The sequence below is a fragment of the Hippoglossus hippoglossus genome, chromosome 20 (assembly GCF_009819705.1).
Source record: "Hippoglossus hippoglossus isolate fHipHip1 chromosome 20, fHipHip1.pri, whole genome shotgun sequence".
NCBI classification, from domain to species: Eukaryota; Metazoa; Chordata; class Actinopteri; order Pleuronectiformes; family Pleuronectidae; genus Hippoglossus; species Hippoglossus hippoglossus.
The window spans coordinates 15,373,794-15,400,094 of record NC_047170.1 but is presented as its reverse complement, the minus strand read 5'-3'; the positions used below and the strand labels follow the sequence as shown (position 1 = coordinate 15,400,094).

The 26,301-nt window shown below is 43.4% G+C and overlaps 1 protein-coding gene across 6 annotated transcripts in view; it reads left to right on the top strand.

The window, feature by feature from the left end:
• The window catches only part of asap1b (ArfGAP with SH3 domain, ankyrin repeat and PH domain 1b), a 49,563-nt gene that overhangs the window by 8,174 nt on the left and 15,088 nt on the right, over positions 1-26,301 (top strand). For 4 of the 6 annotated variants that reach the window (XM_034572152.1, XM_034572149.1, XM_034572151.1 and 1 more), the window contains exons 2-15: positions 9,345-9,417; positions 11,185-11,330; positions 13,598-13,672; positions 14,130-14,179; positions 14,403-14,532; positions 17,404-17,489; positions 19,396-19,471; positions 19,706-19,792; positions 20,555-20,563; positions 20,824-20,924; positions 21,065-21,134; positions 22,959-23,046; positions 23,339-23,387; positions 25,536-25,702. In XM_034572152.1, the coding sequence (XP_034428043.1) occupies positions 9,345-9,417; positions 11,185-11,330; positions 13,598-13,672; positions 14,130-14,179; positions 14,403-14,532; positions 17,404-17,489; positions 19,396-19,471; positions 19,706-19,792; positions 20,555-20,563; positions 20,824-20,924; positions 21,065-21,134; positions 22,959-23,046; positions 23,339-23,387; positions 25,536-25,702 (1,207 nt within the window). The remainder of the gene's footprint in view (positions 1-9,344; positions 9,418-11,184; positions 11,331-13,597; positions 13,673-14,129; positions 14,180-14,402; positions 14,533-17,403; positions 17,490-19,395; positions 19,472-19,705; positions 19,793-20,554; positions 20,564-20,823; positions 20,925-21,064; positions 21,135-22,958; positions 23,047-23,338; positions 23,388-25,535; positions 25,703-26,301) is intronic. The other 2 variants (XM_034572154.1, XM_034572150.1) reach the window with 1 other exon arrangement.

Genomic DNA, 26,301 nt, shown 5'->3' with positions numbered 1-26,301 from the left:
CTGGCATCCTGATTCCCCCCCCCCCCCCCCCTGCTCCTCCCCAGATTTAGGTGAGGAAGAGTGGGTCAGTGTTCACATCTGTCTGCTCGCCTTCCTCACACGGATGGATGGTGTTAGAGTCTCCCTCAGTCGACAGCCATTTTAATCTCTAATGGGACACAGGGACCTGTGAGTGATGCGTCTACGTGACACTTTCAGAAGTCTGGGCTGTCAGTTTGAATAATGTTCGTCTTCAAATGACACTTTCTGTTCATTTATTTAATTCCAGAGTCAAGTCACGTTTTCCATTAATTATTACATCTGTCATGCCACAGGTAGATACAGAAATTTATGATACTAATCAAACCATCAGTTGCCAGTATCAGTTAATTGGTTAATTGACTAATCATTGCATCTAAGATCATTTCTCAGTGACCACCATCCACCCCTACTGTGGATTTAAATACTATTATATCAAGGCTGCACTGGTGACCTGTGCAGGGTCTCTCACCCACCGCTAGCTGGGATTGACTCCCCCACCCCCCCGCAGCCCTTAAAAGATGAGCAGTAAGATGCATTTCAAAGCTTCATCAGCCACGTTCTGAATATAGAAAATAGAGCTGTGACACATCAAGTGTTAAAAATCTGTTGTTCAGCTGCGACAAAACAGCCACAGATGCTCTTAATCCTCCATTGTTTGTCTGTTGTCGGTTTTTCTTTTTATGATTATATCAGTGGTAACATTGTTGTCCTCCAGGATGGCCGCGCAGAACCAGGACACAGTGTTGTCCTGTGACGGCTGCCTGTCTTGTCGTGTCCTCAGGGGTAAACACTGCGTCTCTCTGTGTGTGTGTGTGTGTGTGTGTGTGCGAGCTTTCACGGTGTTTCGGCCCTGGACTGTCTGTCTTCATTTGCATGTGTGCATGTAGCGCGGCCGAACAACCGATGCAGCCTTTCAATGCCGATTTTCAATGCCACCTTTCCCCGGCTGCAGAGATCATTCAGGCAGGAAAACCACCGATGGGCCTTCGACACAAGCTGTTTACTTGTTTTCCTAATTCCCTTTACAGACAGGGAAAAGTGCTGCATCACTTCCTCTTGTGCGCCGTGACTCTTTCTAAGCTACTGTCACTCTGAAAACGAGGGGAAATCCAAGTGGAAATTTGCCGAACCACAGCCCCTCAAGTGGTTCAAGCTTGTGTGGTTTGTCACTGTGAAGTCCCCTGAATGTCCAGTTGCTCAAATGTCTGAACATCCGAATGGCCTGTGGGAGTGGGTACACCTGTGGTTTTGGAGTAGCTGCTCTCTCACCCAGCGGAGTCCTATAAAGTGTGAAACCTGAGACTGGTCTGCAGAAAAACTCCAAGGAATGCCATAAAGCGCTCTGCGGAGTCCTGGCTCTGTGACTTTGCAACAAGGACTCCTGATGACTGAGCGGCGTTTGGGAACATTACTCAGAGGCTAGAAAATTACTGGTACTTCTCATTGTGCATGTTTATCAAAGGAGCACATTCCTTGGCGGGGTGCCCTAAAGATTTACGACACGGGCGGCTGATTGGTAGGAAGCCGAGCTGCCAGGCTTATCCAGTTGATCAATGATAAGCGAAAACTCGATGATAAACGCTTGAAGTAGTTTATTTTAGCTTTTCTTTGATCGGCCTACAGGGCGCTGGCCTGTTACAAAACACAAGTTTTGTGTCTGGTGTTGTATTTCTCTTTTTACTGTGTCATAAATGATCAAGACTTTAACGCTGATGTAATAGGTCGGATGTTCTCATTGTTTTGATCTGTAAGAGCTTCAGCAATAAAGTGTTTGTCTGTGATCAATCAATGAGCCATGCATTGACAATAAAAAATCTAAAAAAGATCCCAAGAGCTTTAGAGATTAAAAACAACTACTTTCTTTATTGATTAGTTAGTTTTAATTATTTTCTTGACTAATCAAATAACTGCGTGATCCACTAAGTGTCCAAAAACAGTCAGAACAAGCCTTCACAATCCCTTTAAACCAAAGTTGAAATAGTCATATTTCTTCTTTTGACCAAACAGCTGCCACAAATCCAAACGTCACTTTTTTTTCCTCATCATAAAAGATGAAGACAACTAATACGTATTTTAACTTAAGCTTCTTAGAACCAGTGGATTTCGGCCATTTTAGCTTTAAAAAAATGTCAAAAACCAGTTGATGAAAATCACCGTCTTCCTAAGTGGATACAGTAACTTTGTTGTCATAGAAACTATTTTAAAAATCTTTTTTCCAAAACGAGAAAAGCCACCATATCGCTCAGAAGATGGAAATGTCAAAATTCCTAAACTACTACTCAAGAGTTAACTTCTTAACCGAAGTAAGTGAGTTTAAGATGTCACTGCAGTCATTTTGTAAACCAAACAAAGAATTTATTTGAGAAAACAATCATAAAGTATTATGTTTTGGCTTTGTTTTCCAACAATTTGGCGTTTTATGGACTAAACGATTAATCAAAACCATGATCAATTAGACAGATGGTGGTAGTTAATCACAGGCCTGAATAGAAAGTGGTTTAGGGCTGTTTTGATGTTCAGATTTGTCTCATTGTTCTGCTGCAGAAAGAGCTTTTATTTTGTATCCATCATCTGCCTGTTCCTCTCACTCTTCTCCTGGTGATGGCTGCTGATAATCTGAATAATGGTAAACATGATACAGAGAGCGGTATGGTCCTTGTGTGATGTGAGTCTGCTGCAGCAGTGTGTGGGCGTAATTGTGAGAACACTCACACAGCTCGAAGTGGTGGGCTGAGTGAGAGCAAGCACCACAGAGGGAAGTTGCCAGATGATGTGTGAATGTAGCACTGCTGCGTGCACGGCTTGACTCTTTGCTCGACTCACGCATTCGCCTCCCGCATCAAGTCTCCGGAGACGTGCTGCAACGAGTCGGCGGCCTCGCAGCTCGGAGAGTCGGCTTTTATCCATCACGTGACCTCGCCAAACTCACCACAGAGAAGCTCTCGGCTGAGCAGCTCCTCTCTCTCAGGGAGGCCAGAGCTGGAAGCCAATCGCAGCAGTAGATAATGGAGTAATGACTGACTTGTATCGACGTCTCTCGGTGGCCAATACATTAGCAGGTCAAGGTTTTTATAACCGATAAATGCATTCAAGCTAATTAGAGCAGCTATCTACTGGTGATTTTCCATGTTTCAAGAGACTCTAAATAAAGATGGACGACATCTCTACACTTCCTCCCGCTGTACAAATATGGAGCCAAAATATTCTGGATACGGAGCCAGATTCTGTGCAGTAGTGATCCTGGAGAGGAGACGGCAGTATCGGGGTCGGGGCCAATACACGAGCTCGACCAATCACGAGTCAGTTCCATCCGTCAATCATGACACTTCACCCTGTTTTTATCACATCAAATAACCAATTAAACCCAAATGACCCGAAACATGAACACTTGAACGTATATAAGTGTGATAACAACTGCCTACAATGACAGAAACTCTCTCTAAATAACATGGAGGGGGCGTCAGCCACAAGGAGGGTGATAAAAAAAAAAAAGATCTGCTTCACTTTTTGAGAGCTGTCGTTTCCTCCACCTTTAACTCTATGTTTAGCACATAAACAACCTACAGTCATAGAGACTCAGTGAACTTTGTGAACGTAGCATCCATCCATGTTATCGGGGTAGACACAATAATATTTGGAGGAAATTGATGAAAATACAAGAGTCAGTTTGTGTAAATTCTCTTTGTTGACCTTTTACTGTCTGTAGCTGTGCTGCAAAGCTGGATTCTCCCTTGTGACTCCATCCTGCCTAATGGATTAGTTAAAAATGCGAGTAAGTGGATGAATTATGGACTCAAGTGAGTTTTGAATTGCAGGACTTTCAGTATTGTTGCTATAGATCATGAAATATTGTGTTTATTTTGAGCGTGATGATGCAAAAGCTTGGTTCCTGCAGAATCCCATTCAGAAAAACAATGATTTCATGTTCATGTTTGGACCTTTAACTTCTAGCTCTGAAAAAGATGTCGTCTCACCTAATCCTTTTTATTTCAGTTGCCAGCATGTCAGATACAGTACACTGGTCATGTGGTCGCCCTGATGCACCTCTTAACCAAAACCAAAACCACTGGCAGTTGTTCACTCTGTTTCACTACCTTGTGTGTGCCTATGTGCCCGTGTGCGTGTGTGTGTGTGTTTGTGTGTGTGCCCGTGTGTGTGTGTGTGTGTGTGTGTGAGGCAAACAGGCCATGTGACCTCAGCTGCTTTTGGAAACGCTACATCCTCTCATTTTTCCCATTCCGCAGGCCCAGAGAAAGGGATGTGCATTTGTTTCCTGCCAATGAAAACGACTCCCCACCCTTCCTGCTTGACTCATGCCACATAGACTCAACAGAAAAAAAAAACAATCTAAATGACACACAGACTTATCTTTTCTGTGAGTTCTTCGTTTGGACAGAACAAGCAAGAGTTGCGTTATTTTCCTCATTTTTTTGTATTTTTGTAGTAGCCGTTGTTTGATTGAAGCCACAGAGGAACTTCATTTGTTCACCAAAAGGCAGAAATAAAACCTAGAAAGTGAACGCTGCTCAGTCACTTTTGTTGTAAATATTCCACTGCAGAGAATTTTTAGCTCAAGTCCATGGATAAATGTGCCACTTCCTGTTTTCTTCTTCCAGGAAATAATTAGCATTTAAGCTCCTCTAAGAGCTAGTGTCCGTCTCTGCTGGGTGCACAGTAGATTTTGCCACAGTGGCACAACTGAGTCCCAGAGAGCTGATGACAAACTGGTTAGTCAGAGCAGCTTCCTGCGATCTCCGCGCTGAAGAATGTTGAGCCGACGCGCAAGACGGCCAGATCACGTCTCCTTGGTAACTGCAGAAATCGTCCGCCCGGTGTGATGCCAAATGCCGAGCTGCAGGAGGAGCTGAGCTGGGGAGGGAGAGTTCAGGGAGGAAGTGAGGACTTAACAGGCCATGAAAGTGACAGAGCAGGAATCTTGAGTGGATCAGCGAATCAAGAGAAACACTTCCCCGGCAGCCAGACAGCGTTGTTTTTACTCCTCAGCTGTCAGCGGAGAGCTGTTGGTGTCATTAGACGGAGTGCTGCCGACCCAGGACAGGACACTGTCAAGCTTGGCTGCTTCCTGCTTCCTGTCAAAGGACGGCTGCAGGGGAAACGGCAGGGCTGCCGGGGGAGGATAAGGCCTCGGGCAGGAAGTGTGAAGTTGAGACAGTGTCCAGTCAGTGATGCCCAGTCGCTTCAGACACCAGTTTCCCTCCCGTTTTCTGTGTTTTTTCGGCGACTAGCGATCAGCCTATTAACCCCATTGGTCACATGAGGTCACATGTTGGTTGGAGGATTTTCTTGTGTTTTGTTTGTATCTTTAATTGTCTTGTTTCTTAAGTGGGGACATTGTCTGGACATTTTTCCTTTATTGATAGTGGACAGAAGGTCTTTTTTGATTGATACTAGTATTAATACTCAAAACAAGATGAAATCCCCCTAGTTTATAGTTTAAGATGTTTTAGGTACAGTCATTTCAGTCTTTGGTGCTGAGTAGCAACACAATCTCTTCATACTGAGGCGTCATGCATGGTCACTCATCTTCACCCCCGTTAATTGGCCATTGACCTCTTTGGCTCCATCTCTGACGGACTTGGGCATAAAAGCATTCTGACACTGACATGTTGACTTTCACAGCACAAATGGCTCTTCAAGGGAGATATTCCTCAGGGGAATAGCACATGATGACGGAACATACTTTATTCCTCGCTTCATTTTCTCAGCAGCGCTGAATAAATCGTCCGCATGCATCACTTTCCTGTTTGGGTGGAGAGACAAATGGCCGCAGATGTTTTGGCATTGTCACGCTAGCTAATCCCCCTGGGTAGAGTGGGATCTCGCAATTGGCTGCTGCGAGATAAAAAACAATCCTTTGACTATATTCAATAGTTGTCAGCCCCTTGGAAAGCAGAGTTCAGATGCATTCTTGCCTGTTGCCAAGGGTTTGCAAAGACTGTGTGCCAAGACAGCGCTATTTCATTGATTTCCTTTATTTTTTTGCCCCTTGAAAAGCTGAGAGAAAACAGCTTCAGCAAACCATCTCTCCCAGTTACATTGTACCGGCCAACGAGAATAAATTTATCATTTATCTTCTGTATGAATTTGTTCTGGATTTTGAATGAATGCACTCGGCCTTGACATCTAATCTAAAGCAGCTACCTAATCAGGTGTAACAATATGAGGATGTATGGACAGTGTAACAAAAAGAAAGTGAATCTTTTTAAAGCCTATTCACGTAGCGGCCGAATATTTAATTAAGAGCACAGACAGAGTGGATTACGGGTGACCCTTGGGTGGCGGTGCCAGCTGCTCTCAGCATGAGCCCCACAAAGGTCAATCTGCCTGCTCAGCCCGTGTGTTGTGCTCCTCATCCTAATCAGCACACGGTACTACAACCTCTGAATAATCACAGATCTACTTTGGAAGGGGTTTCACTGCCGACGGACTCGGACGGAGTGACAAAGGCACTTTTTGGGGAGTTGCAAAGAGGAAAGCCGAGAGAAAACATGGCTTGTTAGAACATGTGCTGGCTGTTACAGGGATTTAATCTGTGACTTTTGTGGTATAACACATGTAATCACATGTAAGAAATTGATTTATTCTCCTTCAGCTTTTAAAAGACATTCATAGATTAGTGTGCTGTTGATTGTCTTGATTAATTCCATAGTTTTTTAAGTAATGACAAATCTCCATCACCGTTTCCCAGAGTGCATGAGTAAGTCCTCAGCATCTTGTGTTGATCAAAACCCAAAGATATTCAGTTTACAGTCATAGAATAAAGTAAAAACACAAACAGAGAGAAGCAGCAAATCATCGCATTGAAGCAGCTGGACACTGGCTGTCATTTCCGTTTGAAAGATGACAGCCAGTGAGCGATTCGATCTTTCATCGACTTATCAAATTGTTGCCAATAGACTTTCTGTTTATCCACAGATCTATTGTTCCAACTCTGGGAAAGATCAGATTATAAGCCAAAGAGAAATCCATCATATTATTAATACTGAGAGACAGAAAAATAATACAATGACAATAGTAAAACATAAATCTATTTTATTTAGACATTGTTGTTTGGGGATGACTCCTAAAAGTGAAGCCGAATCATCTGGATAGGCCCCTGGTGGCTGGCTGCAGTATTGGTCATAAGATACGCCTCCTCCATGTTAGTGGACCAAAAAGTATATGTCAAATACATTTTTCCCAAACATGTTTTTTTGTCATTTCAGGTACTTCTTATCACACCAGTGTTTGTTCAAGTGCTATTTCAATAAGTTTGGTTTTAATTAGTTAGGAGTTGATGCTACAGAAATGTCATGAAACCTCCTGATTGACAGCTGAGACTGACTCACGATTGGTTGAGAGTGGATCTCACCACCGAGGCTCCATCCCCGATCAATACTTTGCAGATTTAAGAACAAAAACGCACAAGATGGCATATTGTGGCTTCACTTCTGGATAGTGGGAGGAAGTGGAGATGCTTTGTTCATCTTTAAACGAAGGCTGTTCCCCTACAAATAACCTTTAAGATCTGAGTGAAGTTTTTTGTCCTTCGAGAATGTTTTCATTCTGTTTGAAGATTTTCAATATAGCAATTATCAAAATGATATACAGAGGTAATAATGGTGCCATTAAATCTTCATCTTGTGCCTGTGTAGGTAAACAGACACGGGGCTAAGCAGTATGAGTAGAGGTCTGCTCCATGTGCAGGGGGGATCAAAAGGCTCTGGCCTGGCAGAACGGGCCCGGCGGCAACAAATGTCTGCTGCCATAATTGGGGGAGAGCCATGTAAAACTGTCCAGGGGAAGGCAAGGACAGCTTAATTATGTTGTGAAATTTAATTAGCCCGCTGTTGTGTGTGTGTGTGTGTCTCTCTGCTGTTAACCGGCTGACCTTGACGTAATGGTGTTTTTGCTGGTGTTTATCATCTATTATGATCAAACATGGCAGAGTTATGGTTGGTATCCCTGTGGTTAGAATGGGCTGGATATGAAATGTTTGTTCCCTCAGGAAGAATTGATTGTGACGAGCACCAATACCGGCTCAGATTTGAAACCATTTGTTCGAGGCAGGTACTGTGTGGTTGTGATGGTTGTGTACACTGTTCCTGTCTCTTAACCGCCTCAGCCTCTCCTGCAGTAAATTAAATCATATTGGGCAGATGGCGCTCAGTATGACAGGTGATTTTCATGTTGCTGATGTGCAGCGAGCAGAGAAATGTCTCCGGGATTGTTGAGTTATTTGTATAGTTGCTGAACCGTTAATCTGGTCACAGCGGTTCACACACATGGTAAATAAATCACAATACAGGACAGAGATGCTTTCAAGCATTTGATTTCACTCTAAAAACTATAACTATAATCATTGCAGGTAAAAGTATTTGAAAACGACTAAAGTCTCTCAGAAGGTTTATATCTGCTGCAGATTCTTCTGTTATTACAAATAAAACAACAAAAAATACAATTGGTAAAGAAGAAAATTGCTAGAGTGAAATTGATAAACTCATATGGTGTTCAACAGAAACAGGTCATCTAGATAATAAGAAGAAGAAAAGACTACTGGAATAAAAATGGGATATAGTAAATATAAAAATATAATAATAAGAAAGGTTTACAATAAAAAAAAAGAGGCTATGAAGTATACTGGATGTAGTAAATGAATATTAAACATTTCACTCAATTTAAGATATTAACTGTCAACTAGAGAATTGTTCGCGGGTGACGTCTTTCACTTAAAATACAAAACTAAACATACTTTGGTGTGTGTTAACATACCTGGGTGGCCCGCTCACGTAAAGGGAAACACTGAATAGTTTATTTAAATTTTTATTGGTCATTATACGAACTCCCTGGTGCTTAGGTTTCTGAACTGTGAGCATTAATCTCTGAAAGGAAAGCGGGACAGATAATTAATTCTCACACTCGCTCAGCGGTTTATCTCTCCTGCATTTATATGTTTCATTGTATCAGAATAAATAACCTAAGCGCGATAAAATTGGAAACGCTGCCTATTTGCTTTGGCTAATGGGGAACACGGAGGGTTTTTCTCCTGCAGTCAGCAGTGTTGAAATAATGATTCATGCCATATTCAGGTCAAGCGCTGTATTGTGAGCTCTCTGTCTAGTTTCAAGGAACGTGAATGCTTTGAATCACTGAGCAAATATCAGCTCTGACACCCTAAGTTCGTGACATTTGCTACTTCATTAAAACTAAGGCTTTGAATTTCTAAAAATTGTTTTGCTGTTTTTTCATGTGGTTGTTTCCAGTATGTTCTTTTTTCAAAGAGAAACCCACTTAAAAACCACTGTCTCCTCCTCTTTCCTCAGGCGTTGGACCAGGATCGAACCTCCCTGCAGAAGGTGAAGAAATCAGTGAAGGCCATCTACAATTCAGGACAAGGTGAGACATACTGTTTCTAGATCAACACTGAATGTTGGTTACACGTTCACAACCACCTCCAAATAAAATCCCCATTGGAAAACGCAGGATTTCTCTTCTTTTTTTTTTTTTTGTCTGGAACATTGGCTTTTTTGGGACAGATGGTGTTTTGTGTGCGTGCGTATCCACATTGTCCCAGAAACCAACACCTGAGTTTGTTTTGCCCGTTGCTGTGACATGGATCCTCAGTAATTTTCCACTGAATTCTTCAGAGAGCAGCCTCCTCCCAGTAAATTGACAGTTTCAGATGTTTGTTCACACACACACACACACACACACACACACACACACACACACACACACACACAAAAACGTTTGTTTGTTCTCCCCAGAAAGAGTTTAGTCTCGTTGTGACCTCTAGAGAAACGCCTGGAGCAGTTCTACGTTTACTGTCTGACACGTTATCTGCTTGTTAAAGTAGTTATTTTTGGTGTGAGACAAATACTGTATGATTTTTTAAAAGAAAAGAGAAATTTATTCATTCAGTCAGAGATTTAACTCCTCGTTGATTTGGCAAATATAGTTTAAGACTTCAGCGCCCAGATTCTCTCCAGAATCAACTTCTTTGTCAGAAATACAACAGGAGAGCGAGTGGTTCGTCTGTTTATGTTGCAGCCAAACAAACTCCCTTTGTTTTAAAAAAAAGGAAGTCGGCCTATAATTTGCCCTTTTCCATCACGTCTCCTGCAATCAGAGTTCATGCTGCACACGGCAGAAGGAGTTCGCTTGCTGAGGAGTCGGAGGTGTGCAGCAGTTCGTCGTCTGCAACTCCTCATTCAACAGCTCGCTGAGGCTGAGGCTCCGTTTTGTTCCATTAAGGCTTTAAAAAATAAAAAAATGGTCCTCTGGAGAAAATGCAAGAAAATAACACGTCTAGTTTTCCGAATTAACTCCGGTGACAAGAACTTAATTATAGTAGTTCTTTTGCGACAGCTTCACAGTAACAGCAGACAGCGGTTTATTTTATAAAAAATGTAAGGTTATCTTGAGGCTATCTCATGATAGTTAGAAATATTGAGTCTTATATATATAAAAACCTTTGTTGGCCCCATAAAATTTCGACCCCACAGATTCGTAAAAACGCTAAATACCCAGGAATACAGAAAATATAAAGGAGAAACAAAAGAAAGAAACAATACAAGGGTTATTTGTCCTCAATGGAAACTACAGCCCTGTTTGGACTCTATTTGAGTTTCCGGTATAACTAAGGTTAAAAATGGCTGCTGCTGCAGGAATCAGCTCCACGGCGCTCGTCTCACCTGACCTCCCTCCCAGGACTCTTGTCCAGATTTGGCATCAGTCTAAACTCGTCTGTCCCTCCAGCTTCTCTCAAATTCTGAGTTAATGACGAGGACGGATGGATGCTGCTGTTTGACTGACGATGAAAATCATGGGTTGAGGTCTCATGTGTCTGTTATTGATTCGCTCGTGTCGCTGCACTGATGAGGGAAACTTTCCGCTGAAGGTTTCTGCCACATCTGTGTCAACATGACCATCCTGGGGAATCAGATTTGAAAACGGCTTTGTTCCACGTGTTTGTCTCTAGCTTTTCAGAACAAAAAGTGATATTACACAAATATTTTCTTTCTCTTCTTTTTCATTTCATCTCACCACATTTTTTGTGCAGAGAACTCCAGTTAGGATTATATATGCATTTCATACTAATCTTGAGCTTATCACATGTTCTGGCAGGTATATTTATCACTGCTTGACCTCTCTGTCCCTCAGACCACGTTCAAAATGAAGAGAACTACGCCCACGCTCTGGACAAATTCGGCAGCAACTTCATCAGCCGGGACAACCCTGACCTGGGGACGGCCTTTGTCAAGTTCTCCTCCCTCACCAAGGAGCTGTCCGCCCTGCTGAAGAACCTGGTGAGTCCAGCATGTCAACACTGGGGCTATAATTAAAAGGAACGTCTTAGGGAGTCTGTCCTACTGAACGCTAACTGCCATCGTGGCTGCTCTTCTTTCACGTGGACAGAAAGAGGATCATTCTCCAGAGAGAGTTTATTCTCCCTGTCTACGCTCGGATAAGTGGTTTAGGATTTGGCTTTACGGTTTGGGATTAGCTTTACATTAGGTTAAAGGTTGTGGTTTAAGGTAAAGGGTGATAGTTGTATCTGTTTGTCTGCAGGTGATCAAGAGGTTTTCTTATGTCTGTACACCTTTAAAAAGAATCACCACAGCCAGACAGTACAGCTGACAGTCAATAAATCTACCTCTGAGTCTTGTATTTCTTTTTTCCAGTCAAGGCTCTTATCCGCCCGCTGTGGATTTCCCCTGTTTCCCCCACGTCTCTGTTGAATGTTGTGTCCTGTGTGAATCCTCTGTGAGGGATTGCTGTTGGAAGAAGAGACAGTCCTGCCTGTGTGGCCGACAGCGAGATTAGACTCCATAAGTGCACTTGGCAGCACTAGGACAAACTGTGTGTCTGTGTCTATATCTGTGTGTGACAATTTGGAAACCTCCTCATATCAGCCACATGTCGGTGCTACCTACATATTTTGCGGGACAGTGAAATTATCTCTGTTCATTCCTCTCGATCTCTTCTTTTTCCTCTCTTTTGACTCCTGTCATTTCCGTTTTGAGTATTTTATCGAGCGAGTGCGCAGACTTCGATAAATTAGCCCTCAGGGCTGCTGGTATGCTCGTGCTCTACAAATTAGTATTGATGAATAATGCTTGTCCTCGATGTCCTACATGTGTTTTCTGGCTTAAATGTAAGGATTTCGGTCCATGTTGGCTCCAGCCTTTCTGCACCTTCCCCTGTGCTTCGGAGAATCGTATTGAATGAGAAAGCGAGGGAGACAGTAACAGTTTCCAGGATGGGCTGTTAGAGTAGTCCGGCACTTGTCCAGTTGAAGATTGATTCTGACGTTGGCCATATGCAAGACAGGCACTTAAGAAGCACATTAGCGCCCATTAAGTGTTGTTTACTTCCTTGACCGCCGCTGTGTGTCTGTGCGGACAACAGGGACTTAAATGCTTAGTAGTGTTGTAAATGACCTTGCTGATCCTGATGGTTAGAGCTGCTGAGCATAGCTGTGGCAACCCGAGCTGCTGGCAGCGTCCAGCTTTTGCTAATTCCTCAAAAGACCCAACTTGCACTTGTGCTGTTTTTGCTATTATGTTTTCTTCAATCAGCAGGAATGTGATGATGCACTGCTCTATAGGTTAAAAGATGACGCTGGTGTTAACAGAGACTTTGCTCATTGTCAAGAAACTCATTTAAAAAAGCCAAAACAACAACTTGACTGTGGCACTCTATCCTTCAAGCCCCTACTTAAGATTAAAGCTGCACTAATCACTATTTTGAAAGTAGAGCTTTTTTGGCATTTTTGTTCTTGTTTTATTTTGATAGAGAAATTGAAGGAGACAGGAAACTGGTAGATAGTAGAGGAGAAACACGCAGCCGGCCAGCCAGGAGCCGGCCGGCTGCACCAGGCATACAGAGTGTGCCCGAACCATTCGGCTATCAGTGGCCTCACTAATCAATATTTTATATTGGCAATACATCAGATGATTAAATGTAATGTGGAAGGACGCACATGAATGATTCTGCAGTTTCCCTCAACCAAACAAAGCGCTTTGGGGTCTTTCAGCTTATTTTTGGGGTTTTTCTGCACCAAAACTTTACTTTAGTGTTGGTTTCCTGTCTCTCATCATTACAGCAACAGTAGAGCTGGTTTTAGCATAGTAAAAAATAAAATAAGATGATAAACCCAGTGTACGCTACCTCTCCACCACCAATCTGCAAACAAAGTTCGTTGAGTGAACATAGTGCAGCTCAGGAGTTGGTGGAGACCAAAAACAGAGCGAAGAGGGAGAGTGAATAATGGATGTAGATTCCAGACATAAGACCCTTCACTGTATTAGGTTGCTCTGTTACCTGCCTGATGTTTAAATACTGGCTAAAAACCAGCTGGAGTGACAAGTACTATATATAAATGGCAGCTTGATTTACTTGAATTTGTTATATCAAGCTTCAGCTTTTCAGACGTTTCTGTCTTTTCATGGTTTTTGTTCATCCCTTAAATATATATACATCTCACACTGTTTTATGATGTGTTGCCTGTGTTTGCTTGTGACAAGAACCACATTATAACTCCTGTCCTCCTTTTCTCTGTGTCGTCTTTCAGCTCCAGAGCCTCAGCCACAATGTGATCTTCACCCTGGACTCGCTGCTGAAGGGCGATCTGAAAGGCGTGAAAGGGGTAAGAGTCTCTTGCTTGACCTTTTCGGGCCCGCCCCCCCCCCCCCCCCCCCCCCCCCATGACACGTTTCAGCAGTGGGCCAAGGAAAAATAGATCCCTCAACTGCACACCTCTCTATCTAACTCTTAGTGCATGTGAGTAAGAGGGAGTTAGACGAGAGATGGGGGAGTTAGGGGTTCAGCTCTTTGTTGCTTTAAGATCACACTGTAAATCTTGGAGAAATAAACACCGCCTCCATGTTGTGCCTGAGGTTAGTGGCAAGTAACTGGGTCATGAACCCCTGATGTTCGAGTACAAGGAAGGGGAGCAGTCACTTGCTGTGCGTCCAGGGAATAAATCGTGAGCGGAGTGAGGCATGTGCTGCGTCTCTGGTAGCGATCCAACTCTGCAAACAACATGGTTCCCATGCTGACCCTCTTTGTAGTTTGCTGATGCTTGCCCTCCTGTGTTTCTGCAGGACATTAAGAAGCCCTTTGACAAAGCATGGAAGGACTACGAGGCCAAGTTGTAAGTGGATAATTAAAGTCTGCTGTTTTAACCCTGCATATTTGCATCACCTCGTTCATTGTCGTGTTCTGAATAATGGATCAAACAGTGTTAGTAACATGCAATCATTTAGTTTGGCTCCTCCAGGAACCGTTGTAGAAGTCACAAGCCTACACACAAAGTCAAGAACATGTGAAAAGGAGAAGCACATTCATCTATTGATTTGTTCTCTCCTCTGTGTCAGTACAAAGATAGAGAAGGAGAAGCGAGAGCACGCCAAGCAGCACGGGATGATCCGCACCGAGATCACCGGGGCTGAGATCGCCGAGGAGATGGAGAAGGAGCGGCGTCTCTTTCAGCTCCAGATGTGCGAGGTAGGTAGTGAAGTGTGACTGTTGACCTCATTAAGAGCTGCATTAACAGCCAGACCACATACAGTGACACACTGTGGCCACTGAAGCAAAGTGGAGGTGGTCTGTCTCTCATTATGATCAGATCTCAGCTGTGAATTCTTTCTATTTCGTGTGACGTCACTCTTGAGATAAATAACCGCCCAGTAAGTTGAAAGGTTGCCCAGAAAAAAACTACAAGTAGTATCAGTAGCAAGCAAGAGCTCCTGAGCGTGCCTATGCCCGTCCACTGCTATTTGCACATTAAGATGTGATAAAAGTGCAGGCAGAATTACGATGAGGAGATTGTTAATGAATAACAGTAATAAAGACAGATGGATCAGACTTCATTATCAGGTTTTATTACCTGGTGTAAATGGAGCCAAAAACACAATTGATGTGGCAGTTTGAGCTGTAATTAAGCAGCCGAGCAGTTATCCAGGTCTTGGAATGTATCACAGCCGTGTGTGCTTTGCAGTTATCCTGCATTAGAGCTGCAGTCTCCTTGGGAACGGTAGTTTTTTTTAAAACCAGAATTGTAAAATCAATTTTCATAGTATTATAAACTGTATTTAGTTTACTGGCCTAACCTTCAAACCCATGGATCTGTCATTCACACTGGCCTTCCTGGTTTTATGTTCTTTTTAAAAATGCTGTTTTTTGATATTCATCATGAATATTTATTTATTGTTAAACGATAACATGTCTTTTACTAATAATATTGAACTAGAGTTTAATATAGTTGACTTTTTCCCCTCTTAGATGATTTGAATAATTTAAAGGATAGCTGCAACACTTGTGCATGAACTTAATTCATGAGGATGGTACGTACTTCACCAGTCTCTACTTGTCGTCCTCAACACTGGACAATGATTGAAAGTCAGTGGGTAAGATTAAGAAAACACAACACTCACAGTCTAATGACACGTGACGAGTACATTTTAAATATTTGAGCAGCTGACAGCTCATAAACACTCAAACTGTTTGCCTTTTAATTGAAGTGTTTTCAGATGTTCCATTGTTTCTGCAAACTTGTCTCCCTTCAAGTCTGTGGCGACACTGTTGTTTTTAGTTGTTTTTTAGTTAATCCCAAAGGCCGTACTTAAAGAAAAGTGACAGTTGGAATTAAGTGCAAAACCAAAGAGAGCTCTTTATGTGCCCGAGAGAATCAGAACAAACTGTTAGAGCTCACTGTGCTTTGCCAAAACCCTCTCTGGTGGTGGGCGGCAACGCCTACGCCTTCTTCACTGTTTTATCCTGTTAGGACTTTTTTCTTTTATACCAAAATTGCATAATGGACCAATGGTTCCTCTCCTGCTGTTGGTTATGTGAACTCAATGCAGCACGTTTCTCTCCCGCCATCTTGATGCATCTTAACATACTTCCATTGTTATTCTAGCTACTTCACAGGCTGGCTACAAATCAAATTCATTAAAGATTTGTCAGAGTATTAATCTGATCCAGACCAAAGCAAAGCCATTTATTTTAATTTCTCCTTCTGATAGCTCTGAGGATGCTAATGCTAATTGCTAAGTAGTGTGGTTGCTCGGTTTAAAACCCTTTCACAGGATGTTAGTAGCAGCTGGAACACTTTATAAACTGACATTTTATCCATATCTCTCTCTATCTGAGGCATTTATTCAATTTATCCTACTTTGTCTTACGTAAGAGACATGTTTTTGAGATTAATTAATATTTCTGAAGCTGCCAGTAACACAGAGGAGACAGAGTAATCACAAACATCAGAGATATCCTAAATCAACAGTCATCCTGGCTGGACATATCACTGCTGCTGCTGTTGTTGTGTGCGGGGCAGTTGCTGCAGTCAGTGGCACAATCTGTTCATCCCACTTAACCTCATTTCTCTGTGTTGCGTGCACTCTCTCGCTCTCACGCTCTCTCGCTCTCTCTCACCATGTTACTCAATCACCAGATTACAGGATGCTCTCACTCTCTCACCCTTTTCATCCTACGCCGTCAGCGAAGGAGTGCGGAAAGGCAGGGATCAGCGGGCTGCATTATATTCCGCCCAGACACGGCAGCAGTTTGAGCGTCGCTGCTCATTCACACAAAAGAGTTCAAACATGCACATGCGGCAGCGCTCTTCAAAACACTGAACCCACACAAGGCTCAGACAAAATGTGGATAATCTCCCGTCCAGCGAGCACAGTCAGGCAGACAAAGGGACAGCACATGCATGCATAAACACATTGATGCACACACACACAGACACGTATGAACCCATGAATCCACATACATGTTATACGTAAATTTAAACTGTGTGTTGGGAACTGAAGCTTAACAACGCTTTAGTAGTTTTAATTTGACTGCGGAGCTGAAAGTGGTCTTTAGCCGTGACTCTTTGTAAATCTCTGTGGATTGGCCCACTGTGGGATTAACTCCGATTATGATTATCTTTTATTCGTTTGTTTAGTGGGAGCGGCGTCTGAAGACATTTGTTTTGAATCCTCAGACACCCAGACGGCGCCGACAAAGCACTTCCTCCGGAGGCTTCTCCCTCTCTTTTCTTCATAATGCTAATATAAAATATTTTCCCTCACCCTTTTGAAACTTTATTTAGATCAAAGCAGAGCGACGGTATTCTCTTGTACTACAAGGTGTTTTCTTCTGTGTTTACCAGTCTTGTCCCCACTCCCAGAGTGCCGAGGCCGTCCTCGCTCGTACATGAAAGGCTTCACGGGGCACTCACTCAGATGTGATTAGCATAATGCAGAGAGTACATACGGCAAAGCAGAGTCTCTTCTCTCTGTGTAACATCATTGCCACATGAAAAACGATCGAAGCAACGTGAATTTCAACTCGTTGATGAACTCTGCACCTCTCTTTATCTTGCAGTACCTGATCAAAGTCAATGAGATCAAGACCAAGAAAGGGGTGGACCTCCTCCAGAACCTGATCAAGTATTACCACGCACAGTGCAAGTAAGTACCACCTTAATCCCCCCAAACCTGATTTTGCGAATCTCTCCTGTAATGTGCATCAAACCCAAGGAGAAGTGGATAACACACCACTCCAGGGAAAAAGGTCATCTCTCTCTCTTTGCAGCTCTAGATTTCAATTTCCTATCACTTAATGTTTCTCAGATCTTAAGTGGTGCATCATTGTGTGTGTGCGTGTGTTTGTGTGTGTGTGTGTATATATATAGCTCTCATAAATATGCACAGGTCCTCATACAGATGTGTTCTGACAGCTGTGGGGTTTGGTGGGTAAATAAGTGGATGCGCTTCGTGCCAGAATCGCAACTCAGAACGCCCCGTCACAGGATGACAAATTCTCTGTCAGCGTTGCTAGGTCCTGTCATAACACCGGGACAAAACAATATACTTCCCTGTTAATCTGTTCAACCTGGGACTCGATGGATAGAGAAGCTGCACCGGTGATGGATTAGAGGCATAAATGCAGCGGATGGAGAGCTGAGTGTGTGATTGCTTACAGCCGAGAAAAGATGGAGATAATTAGAAAGTTTGCGTTCATTTTACGGTCCAGATCATTTCATTCAGAAAGTAAAGCAATAACAGCAGAATTTGGTGTCTGTTAACATCTTGCTCACATCTCAAAACTTCAAGGTTCGCAGTAAATGCGATCCTGAAACTCGCAGGCATGAGCCATCTCCTCGTGTTTGTTATTACTTCTCTCGCATGCCGAACCACAGTCTCTTTCCAAGATGAAAGAGCATGAATAGGGCTGGTGATTCAGCTACAGAGATTCCCAGGGGGCTGCTTTCTGTGTTTACTTTCAGCCGAGCTCAAAGCGTGTGAGTGTGTGATTTCTGTTAAGTAATTTCTAAAGATCACGGAGGCTCTCACTCATCGACCCTAAATGACACTCTGCATTTCCCAGATTTCGCTAGAGAAAAAATGTCATCATCACCGAAAGTTTAGTCGTTCTGTAGATGTATAGCACAGTAAACAACCTGCATTATAAACACTTAAACTTTCTGACACTTGATATGAGGAGTCGAGATGTTCAGATACCATTTTTTCTTTCCTGATAGTGATTCAGATCCCGGGACTTTGGGAATCGTCCAATACAGAGTACCGATCCGATACCGGTGCATTTTCAAAAATTACTTTTTAATAATTAAACGTCTATTTTAACATTTGTGTGCGACTAACACTGTATGGAAGCGATAGTTGCTATCATTGCTATATGGCCTGAATCAGGTTAAACCCTTAGAAGTACAAATACATAGCATAAGGGATTTTTTGGGAAAAGAAAATCGCAGTTGTATCTGGATGAAACTCATATACTTTAAAGACTTGGTATTGGGTCGGTACATACATTTGCGTGTGATCCGACCTGGCGACCTAATGCTGACTAAGTATCGGAACGTCTCTAATGGAGAGCTGGGTGGACTGGGAGGGGAGTAAAAGACAACAAGCACAAAAGAGGCGAAAGAGCATGTAATGAAATGAGGAAAGGAGATGTATGGTAGAAGAGGAAGAGAGTAGTGGTCAGTGGGAGGAGAGAGAGAGAAAGGGGGAGGTCATTAGTGGTGATTTGCAGCCGCAGCGCTGCATTCGAGGTGTGCACCACTCACAGATCTGTAATTGATTTCAGGATGCGCTAAGCACCTCTGCAAATTTCCTTCAGACTCGGCCAGCCATGATTTTCTGTGCCAAGAGGCAAAGGTGCCAGACGGAATCGGTCTATACATTAAACATAAACTGCAGCAGTTCCTCTCTGTGTGACCTTCATCGCAGCCAAGAAGAGCGGATTGTGACGGCTGACATTTGCAGAGTAGTTCCCGTAAATTACTGATGTGCCTCATATTTATTCCAGTGAATGTTAATGTCAGTGAGACTCACACGTTCCTCTGTTCTGCAGTTTCTTTCAGGATGGCTTGAAGACGGCGGATAAGCTGAAGCAGTACATCGAGAAGCTGGCAGCTGATCTCTACAATGTAAATACTCGTCCTTCACCTTTTCACCTCTTCCAACAACTGCATCCTCCAGCTTTGGTTTTGTTTTTCTCAGCAGAATCACAGTTGATGTTTTTGAGAATTGTCCTTTTGTTTCCTGCTGCGTTCTTCATATGTGAAATTCAGAGTCAGGAAAATTGGGTCCAGGCAGTTTTCCAGAGTCTGAAAACAGCTTTGGTGTATTTCTTCCTCAACATAGCTTTATTTTCTCCACAGATTAAACAAACTCAGGATGAGGAGAAGAAGCAGTTGACTGCCCTGCGAGATCTGATCAAGTCCTCCCTCCAGCTGGACCAGAAGGAGGTAGGCAGCTCAGACCCACCCACACACACCAAGGCCAAATCTTTACTCGTAGCAGGTGATATTCCGACTGCACCAGCTCAAACAGACATATAGTTGGCTTAACACCGTCAGGGTAGGCACGAGTCAGCCATTCCAGTCTTATTTAAAACCCCCTTCTCCATGTCTGACCACGCACACGCTCCCACTCGGGCCACTACCCGGTTTGGAGCTTGCCTCCTGCAGCACAGAGCGAGTGCCCAGTGCTGTACCATGCTGGTAGCCAGTGTGTGGTAGGCTTTGCTGGTGACCAGTGTTGTGCCTCACTGGCTGCTCAGTGGAGAGCCACTCACTGCCAGACTTAACACACACGCACGCACATGCACACACACACACACACACACACACACACACACACACACACACACACACACACACACACACACACACACACACATTCAAAACACAGCCAACCCTGGTTTTATTTATCTGCACAGGCTGGTATATCGTTTAGATTTCCCACCATCCCCTCAGTTCACACTTTCACACTCTCAGTTCACTGTTCTGCATGAAACAACCTATAGAGCCTTTCACATTTCATTCACACCTCCTGTAGCTTCTCTAGCTAATAGCACAAACTATTTGAAAGGAGAGATGGTAGATTTCAGTGAGCACACGGGGCGGGCAACACACAATTTTTCACACCCACCGCCTGCACCTGAACTGGATCTTTCACACCTCTTCCCTCTATCTCCCCCCTCTGCCTTCTGCTTGTCTGGAATCAAGTCTAGAAGAGTAAGTGCTGGTGCATGTGGAGCATGCTGGCATCTGTCTATTATGCTTGACTGTTTGGCCCTTTAGAGGTGTTAAAGTGCATGCCCTGTAGATTCTCATCTTCTGTTAGCACTCTCACTTTGTTTTTGAGAAGAGACCCTGTACTTTGGATGTCAGTTTGTTGTGTGTCTGTGTCTGTGTCTGTGTCTGTGATGCATGTCTTTACATACCTCCTCTGTGCATGCTTAGTGTTTGACATTGTTTCATTTGCGTTTGCGCAGGACTCTCAGAGTAAGCAGGGTGGATACAGCATGCACCAGCTGCAGGGAAACAAGGAGTTTGGCAGTGAGAAGAAAGGCTATCTGCTGAAGAAGAGTGACGGGTGAGTGGAGAACACGGCCATTGTTTCAGAACGCTGCACCGAACAGAACATGTTGCATTAACATTTAAACACCAAAGACACGACAGCCCCTTCACTAATGTGTGTACCCCCCCCCCCCCCTCTCTCTCTCTCTCACACAGACTAAGGAAGGTGTGGCAGAGGAGGCAGTGCTCAGTGAAGGGGGGCATGCTCACCATCTCTCATGCCACAGTGAGTATACACACACACACACACACACACACACACACACACACACACACACACACACACACACACACACACACAGACACAGACACACAGACACACAAACTCCCTGACCCCCTCCCACAAGTAACTATGTGAATCAAAGGGAGAGCATCATCATTTGGAAAAGGTTGTGTCGGTCTTTCTCAATCTGGAGGCTTCAAGAGTGGAATTGACATAGATGGGTTGTCATGGCAACAGTGCCCCCCCCCCAACCCCCCTCTTCCTCAACCACCGAGCTCCCCCACCACCACCCCTCCCCCCTCCGCCCGCTGCGCCTCGGTGACTCATCTCGGAGCGAGTGCGAGCGTACTGTATACGCTGTCACGTCTATAGCATTGTCTCCGCTCTGCAGCAGCAGCAGAGAAACAGCTCAGTGTGATTTCCTCTCTTTTCTTGTGTAAATCTTCTGGAAATAAGAAATCCCAGGACAAATAATTGAAGAGAAAATCTGAGACTCATTCATTCGTCGGTTTCAACTCGACATGGATCTTCCTCGGGCCTGCAAACCAAAAAACAGTCATCCTCATTCAAACTCATCTGCCAGAAGGATCAGCTCTGGCAGCGCAAAAATGATCCTGACCTGTGCAGTTTCATTCTTCACATTAGCGGCTTTTATAGACTCAGTGTTAGAGCGCGATGTTTAACCTTCACCCAGCTGCTGCCTCGAACGTGACATCATTCCTGTGTGTGCGCTGGAAGAGGCTCAGGGGAAGTGGTTGCCTCAGATAGAAAATGAAAGGTTTCCGTTTGAAAGCGACTAAATCTTTAACCTCGCTCTGTACAGTCTGACCCGCTGGGTTGTAGTTAGACAAGAGCTTCTAATCAATTCTCCCCATCTACCACCAATCCAAGTTTATTTTTTCTTCAGCCCTCGCAGCAGCTGAACTCTTGGTGACTCTCGTTTGACATGGTGGGACGGCAGCGGGCCAGCAGGGCTCCGAGGCTCGTCATAGCCTGTTAGCGTTTCATTAGCACGTGCCCCGGCCTCTCCTCTGGCACAGTACTGGCAGGAGACAATGCTCCGTGTGCATGTGCCAACTGGGCCCATTATTACAGCACACAGCCCAGCCAGCCAGCACGGCCCAGCTTCCAAATGGGCACCAGAAAAGCCTTGAGGTCAGATTGTTGTTCAACAGTTTGACGGGTTTGTAGCTTTGATTTAGTGAATAATTCAATATCTTAGGTTTATATTTGGATAATGGCAGTGATGTTGATGAATTATGAATATAAAGTCGCCATTTTAATGATCGATTAATGCAAGTTTCTTTATCGTTATAAAAGAGAGAGCTGATGCAGATACTTTTATAAACATTAATACATTAATATTAATATCTTTTCTGCATTGTTTATTCTGTAAAATAAAGGTTTTCATAGCGGTGCATATCGGCAAACATAAACGCAGATACCTTTGTCTGTGAAAGGCTTGTATCGATGGATTTTATCATCTAATCAATAAATTGGTCGGTCTCTAGAAAAAATTTCAACAATATGCATTTTCTAACCTCTTGAACATGAGGATCTTTTGCTTTTTTCACCGTTTTCTTTGGTTGTTGGACAAAACAAATCAATTTGAAGACGTCTCCTTGTGTCCTGGGAAATTCTGATGAGCTTTTTTCACTTTTTTCTGACATTTCATACAATGAACAGTTGATACCTTTGGGTTCTGTATTAGAAATCTTTGCATTAATCATAAAGAGCGTTCAGTGTCTAATATTGTGCATTGTCGGGATTGAATGTCTTATCGTGAAGGGGCCGTCTTTGTAATCCTGAATCTGTTTACGTTTGCAGTCCAACAGGCAGCCGGTCAAACTCAACCTGCTCACCTGCCAGGTCAAACCCAGCACAGAGGACAGGAAGTGCTTTGATCTCATTTCTCGTAAGTTTAACACACACACACACACACACACACACACTGTTCGTGCCAGAATGGATCAGTTACGTAAAGTTACACATTAGCATTCCGAACGTTGGGAAGTAGTTTATTAAACAAAAACATCAAGGAAAAATAATCTGTGGTTATTCAACACAGTTTTGTAGAAAAGAACATTTTTAGAAAGTTATACAACAGCTATCACATGACAAGTCTTATATTTGATTAGTCAACACTGTGCTGTCTGATGATTCTCATTACAAAGCTTACTTAACGTCGTGGTTTCTGTTTTCCACAGATAATCGGACATATCATTTCCAAGCTGAGGATGAGCAAGAGTTTGTCATGTGAGTACTTCAGAGAAAAATACATCAACCACAGTAAAAAGAGCTTTTACTCTTAGTTCCTGAGGTTTGTGAGTTTTGCACTCCTTGCGAAGTCGAAAGAGACTTTTCGTTTCCTATGACTTTTCGTTTCCTTTCACCCAAATCTATTTATTCACTTAGAAAGCCGTCACCTACCGCAGAGGTTGGTTGGCGGATAGTGGGTCGTGTCGTTGTCATCCCTGAAGCCAGGATGTGTTTTACTTTGTGACGAGCAGAGGGACAGTTGAGAGGCTGAGAGGGCAGCGGCTGAATTTGTGGTCAATCTCAACCAGTTTTTTCACACTCACACACACATGCACATAAATCGGTAGGAACACACAGACACAGATTACTGGGACAGTTCAACATTCAACCAAGGTTTTATTATACATACAAACGCAAGCAGAATCACATTCTATGAACCAATAAGTAAAGTTTTTTCCTGGCTGCTGCAGATCAACAGCAGCAGCTCGATGTGACATTAGCTTCTATTAGCATAACATGAGCTGAACTCTCAGCTGCTGAGTTGCATTGTGGGTAAAAAATAAATAAGGCAATAGCTCTTGTTCTGCTGCATCAATTTGAATACTTTTAATAAATTAATCTGTTTGAAAACTAAGATTAACATTTTGCACTTGCTTCTAAATTAAATGTTAATTAGGGCTGCGACCAGATTTGTTAACATTTTCAGCTGATCTACTGGTTATCTGGTCAAGTAACTGACTTCAAACTGTGAAAAATACCAGTTTAAATTTCTTAAAGCCCAAGATTATGCCTTCAAGCTGCTTCTGTTGTCAAACCAACCAAAATGATTGAGTTTGCATTTATGTAAAACATAGAAAAGAAGATGTTTCAGCTCTATTGTAAGTGAGTATGTACGTTTAAGACAAGGCTAATGGAACCATAAAGCCTCATTCAACACATTCACAAGAGTCAAAATGATGAAATAACACGTAAACTGTGTTGCTCCTCGGGACAAACACACTGAATCATTGAAAGAAAACTGAATTCAATCACACTGAATCTTCTTGAGCTGTCTGGACTAAAGCGCTCTCGAGTTGAAACACTCTTTGATTTCTGACACTTCAGTCCTCCGCATGTTTCTCCTCTGATGACGGGAACTTTGTTTTTTATCCTTCCTGTGGTTGTGCTGCCTGGTTCAGTGCTGCTTGAACACTCCTCCATGTACATGTCGTCCTCTGGGATCCAGCCCTCTGCTCCTCGCCGCCCGCTCTGTCACGCACCTCCAGCTGCAGCAGCCGCAGCCTCTTCATGGGAATTTTCCATCAAATATTTAGTGCTTCATAGGGCTCCTGCTTTAGGCAATCATGCTCCCCTTCAATTAGGCTGGGAGCGTATTGTAATGTAAACACAAAAGTGCTTAGGCTCAGCAGCTGCACACCTACGCATCTGCAGATTAAAATATCTTTGTTTTTTCACACTTATTGATAAACAGACAATCTAACACATCAGTCTGTGTGCCCACTCCCTGTCTGGCCTCTGGCTTTACAAACAGTGACAGAGGAACTGCTGACGTCAGGCTCATAAAGCCCACTCTCTGTGTGTTGTGTGTGTGTAGGTGTGTGTGTGTGTGTAGGTGTGAGCGTGGGCCGGTTCAGTGGGTAGAGTGTAGGAGCAGATTGCACCGTGTAGTGAGCTGCAGGAGGCCATGTTTGAAAGGCCGCTGCAGTGTTTCCTGTGTGATTCTTAATGAACAACAGTGTCTGTGAATACATCTGTGTGTGTGTTCCACCTTTTCAAAGGAAATGAATCTGCAGGCACAAAACACCTTTGAAGAATCAAACCGATTTAGCTTTGAGATTTTAATACACCTAATTATTTAAAAACAGCCATGCCAGCAAACAGAAATAAAAATAAAGAAATATTAAAAACTGTTAAGTTAAAGAGGAGTTTTTGTAGTTTATTGCCTCAGAAGTTTTTGCTTAAGATTTATTTATGATTGTGTTTAATAAAGAATATATTGGGTCTTTGGGTTTATGGAAATTTACCTCACTCACAATATTTATTTCTAATCATCTTAATCATGTTAAAGTTGTCGGTTTAAGCAACAAGGACAAATACTCCCTCGTTCCAGCTTCATCTCCCTTCATGGTGTGTTTCCTCCTGCAGTTGGATCTCGGTGCTGACCAACAGTAAGGAGGAGGCGTTGAACATGGCGTTCCGTGGTGGGCAGAGCAGCGGAGGCGAAGACGGATTGGAGGATCTCACTAAAGCCATCATAGAGGACGTGCTGCGCATGCCAGGCAACGAAATCTGCTGTGACTGCGGAGCTGCAGGTGTGTGCTTCTGCTGTGTGTGTGTGTGTGTGTGTGTGTGTGTGTGTGTGTGTGTGTGTGTGTGTCCAGACAGGTTTCAAATATATCTACATACACACCCTCCTCCTGTTTTGTGCTTCGTCATCGCTCACCTTGTTACGGGAAAAGGACAAACAGCGTCACTTCAGCATTTTCACATTCAACTGTGAGCCACTGTTTTATTTAATCCCACGCAGCAATCTGGATTTCTGTAATGTCACAGCCACTGGGGAGACGGCAATGGAACAAGCTGCACTGCGCCTTCACCAGCAGCCTTTAATAAACAAGAGCGTGCATGTACATGCACTAGTGTTGTTAGCATTCAGGACACAATCCCATCTCGGTCCTCCCCCACATTTGGAAGCAAAGACTCAGCACTTAAGAGGGTAGACATTCAGGCCCTCTGACACTTAGCACACACACACATACACACACACTCACTCACATTCCCCTACATCAACACAAACACACACAGCAGCTCAGACCGACGGGAGGGGGAAAAAGAACATTTCTACGCTTTGAGAAGCAACATCATTACATCATGTTCTTACATAAGTCACACACGCTTTGTCGACTCCTGA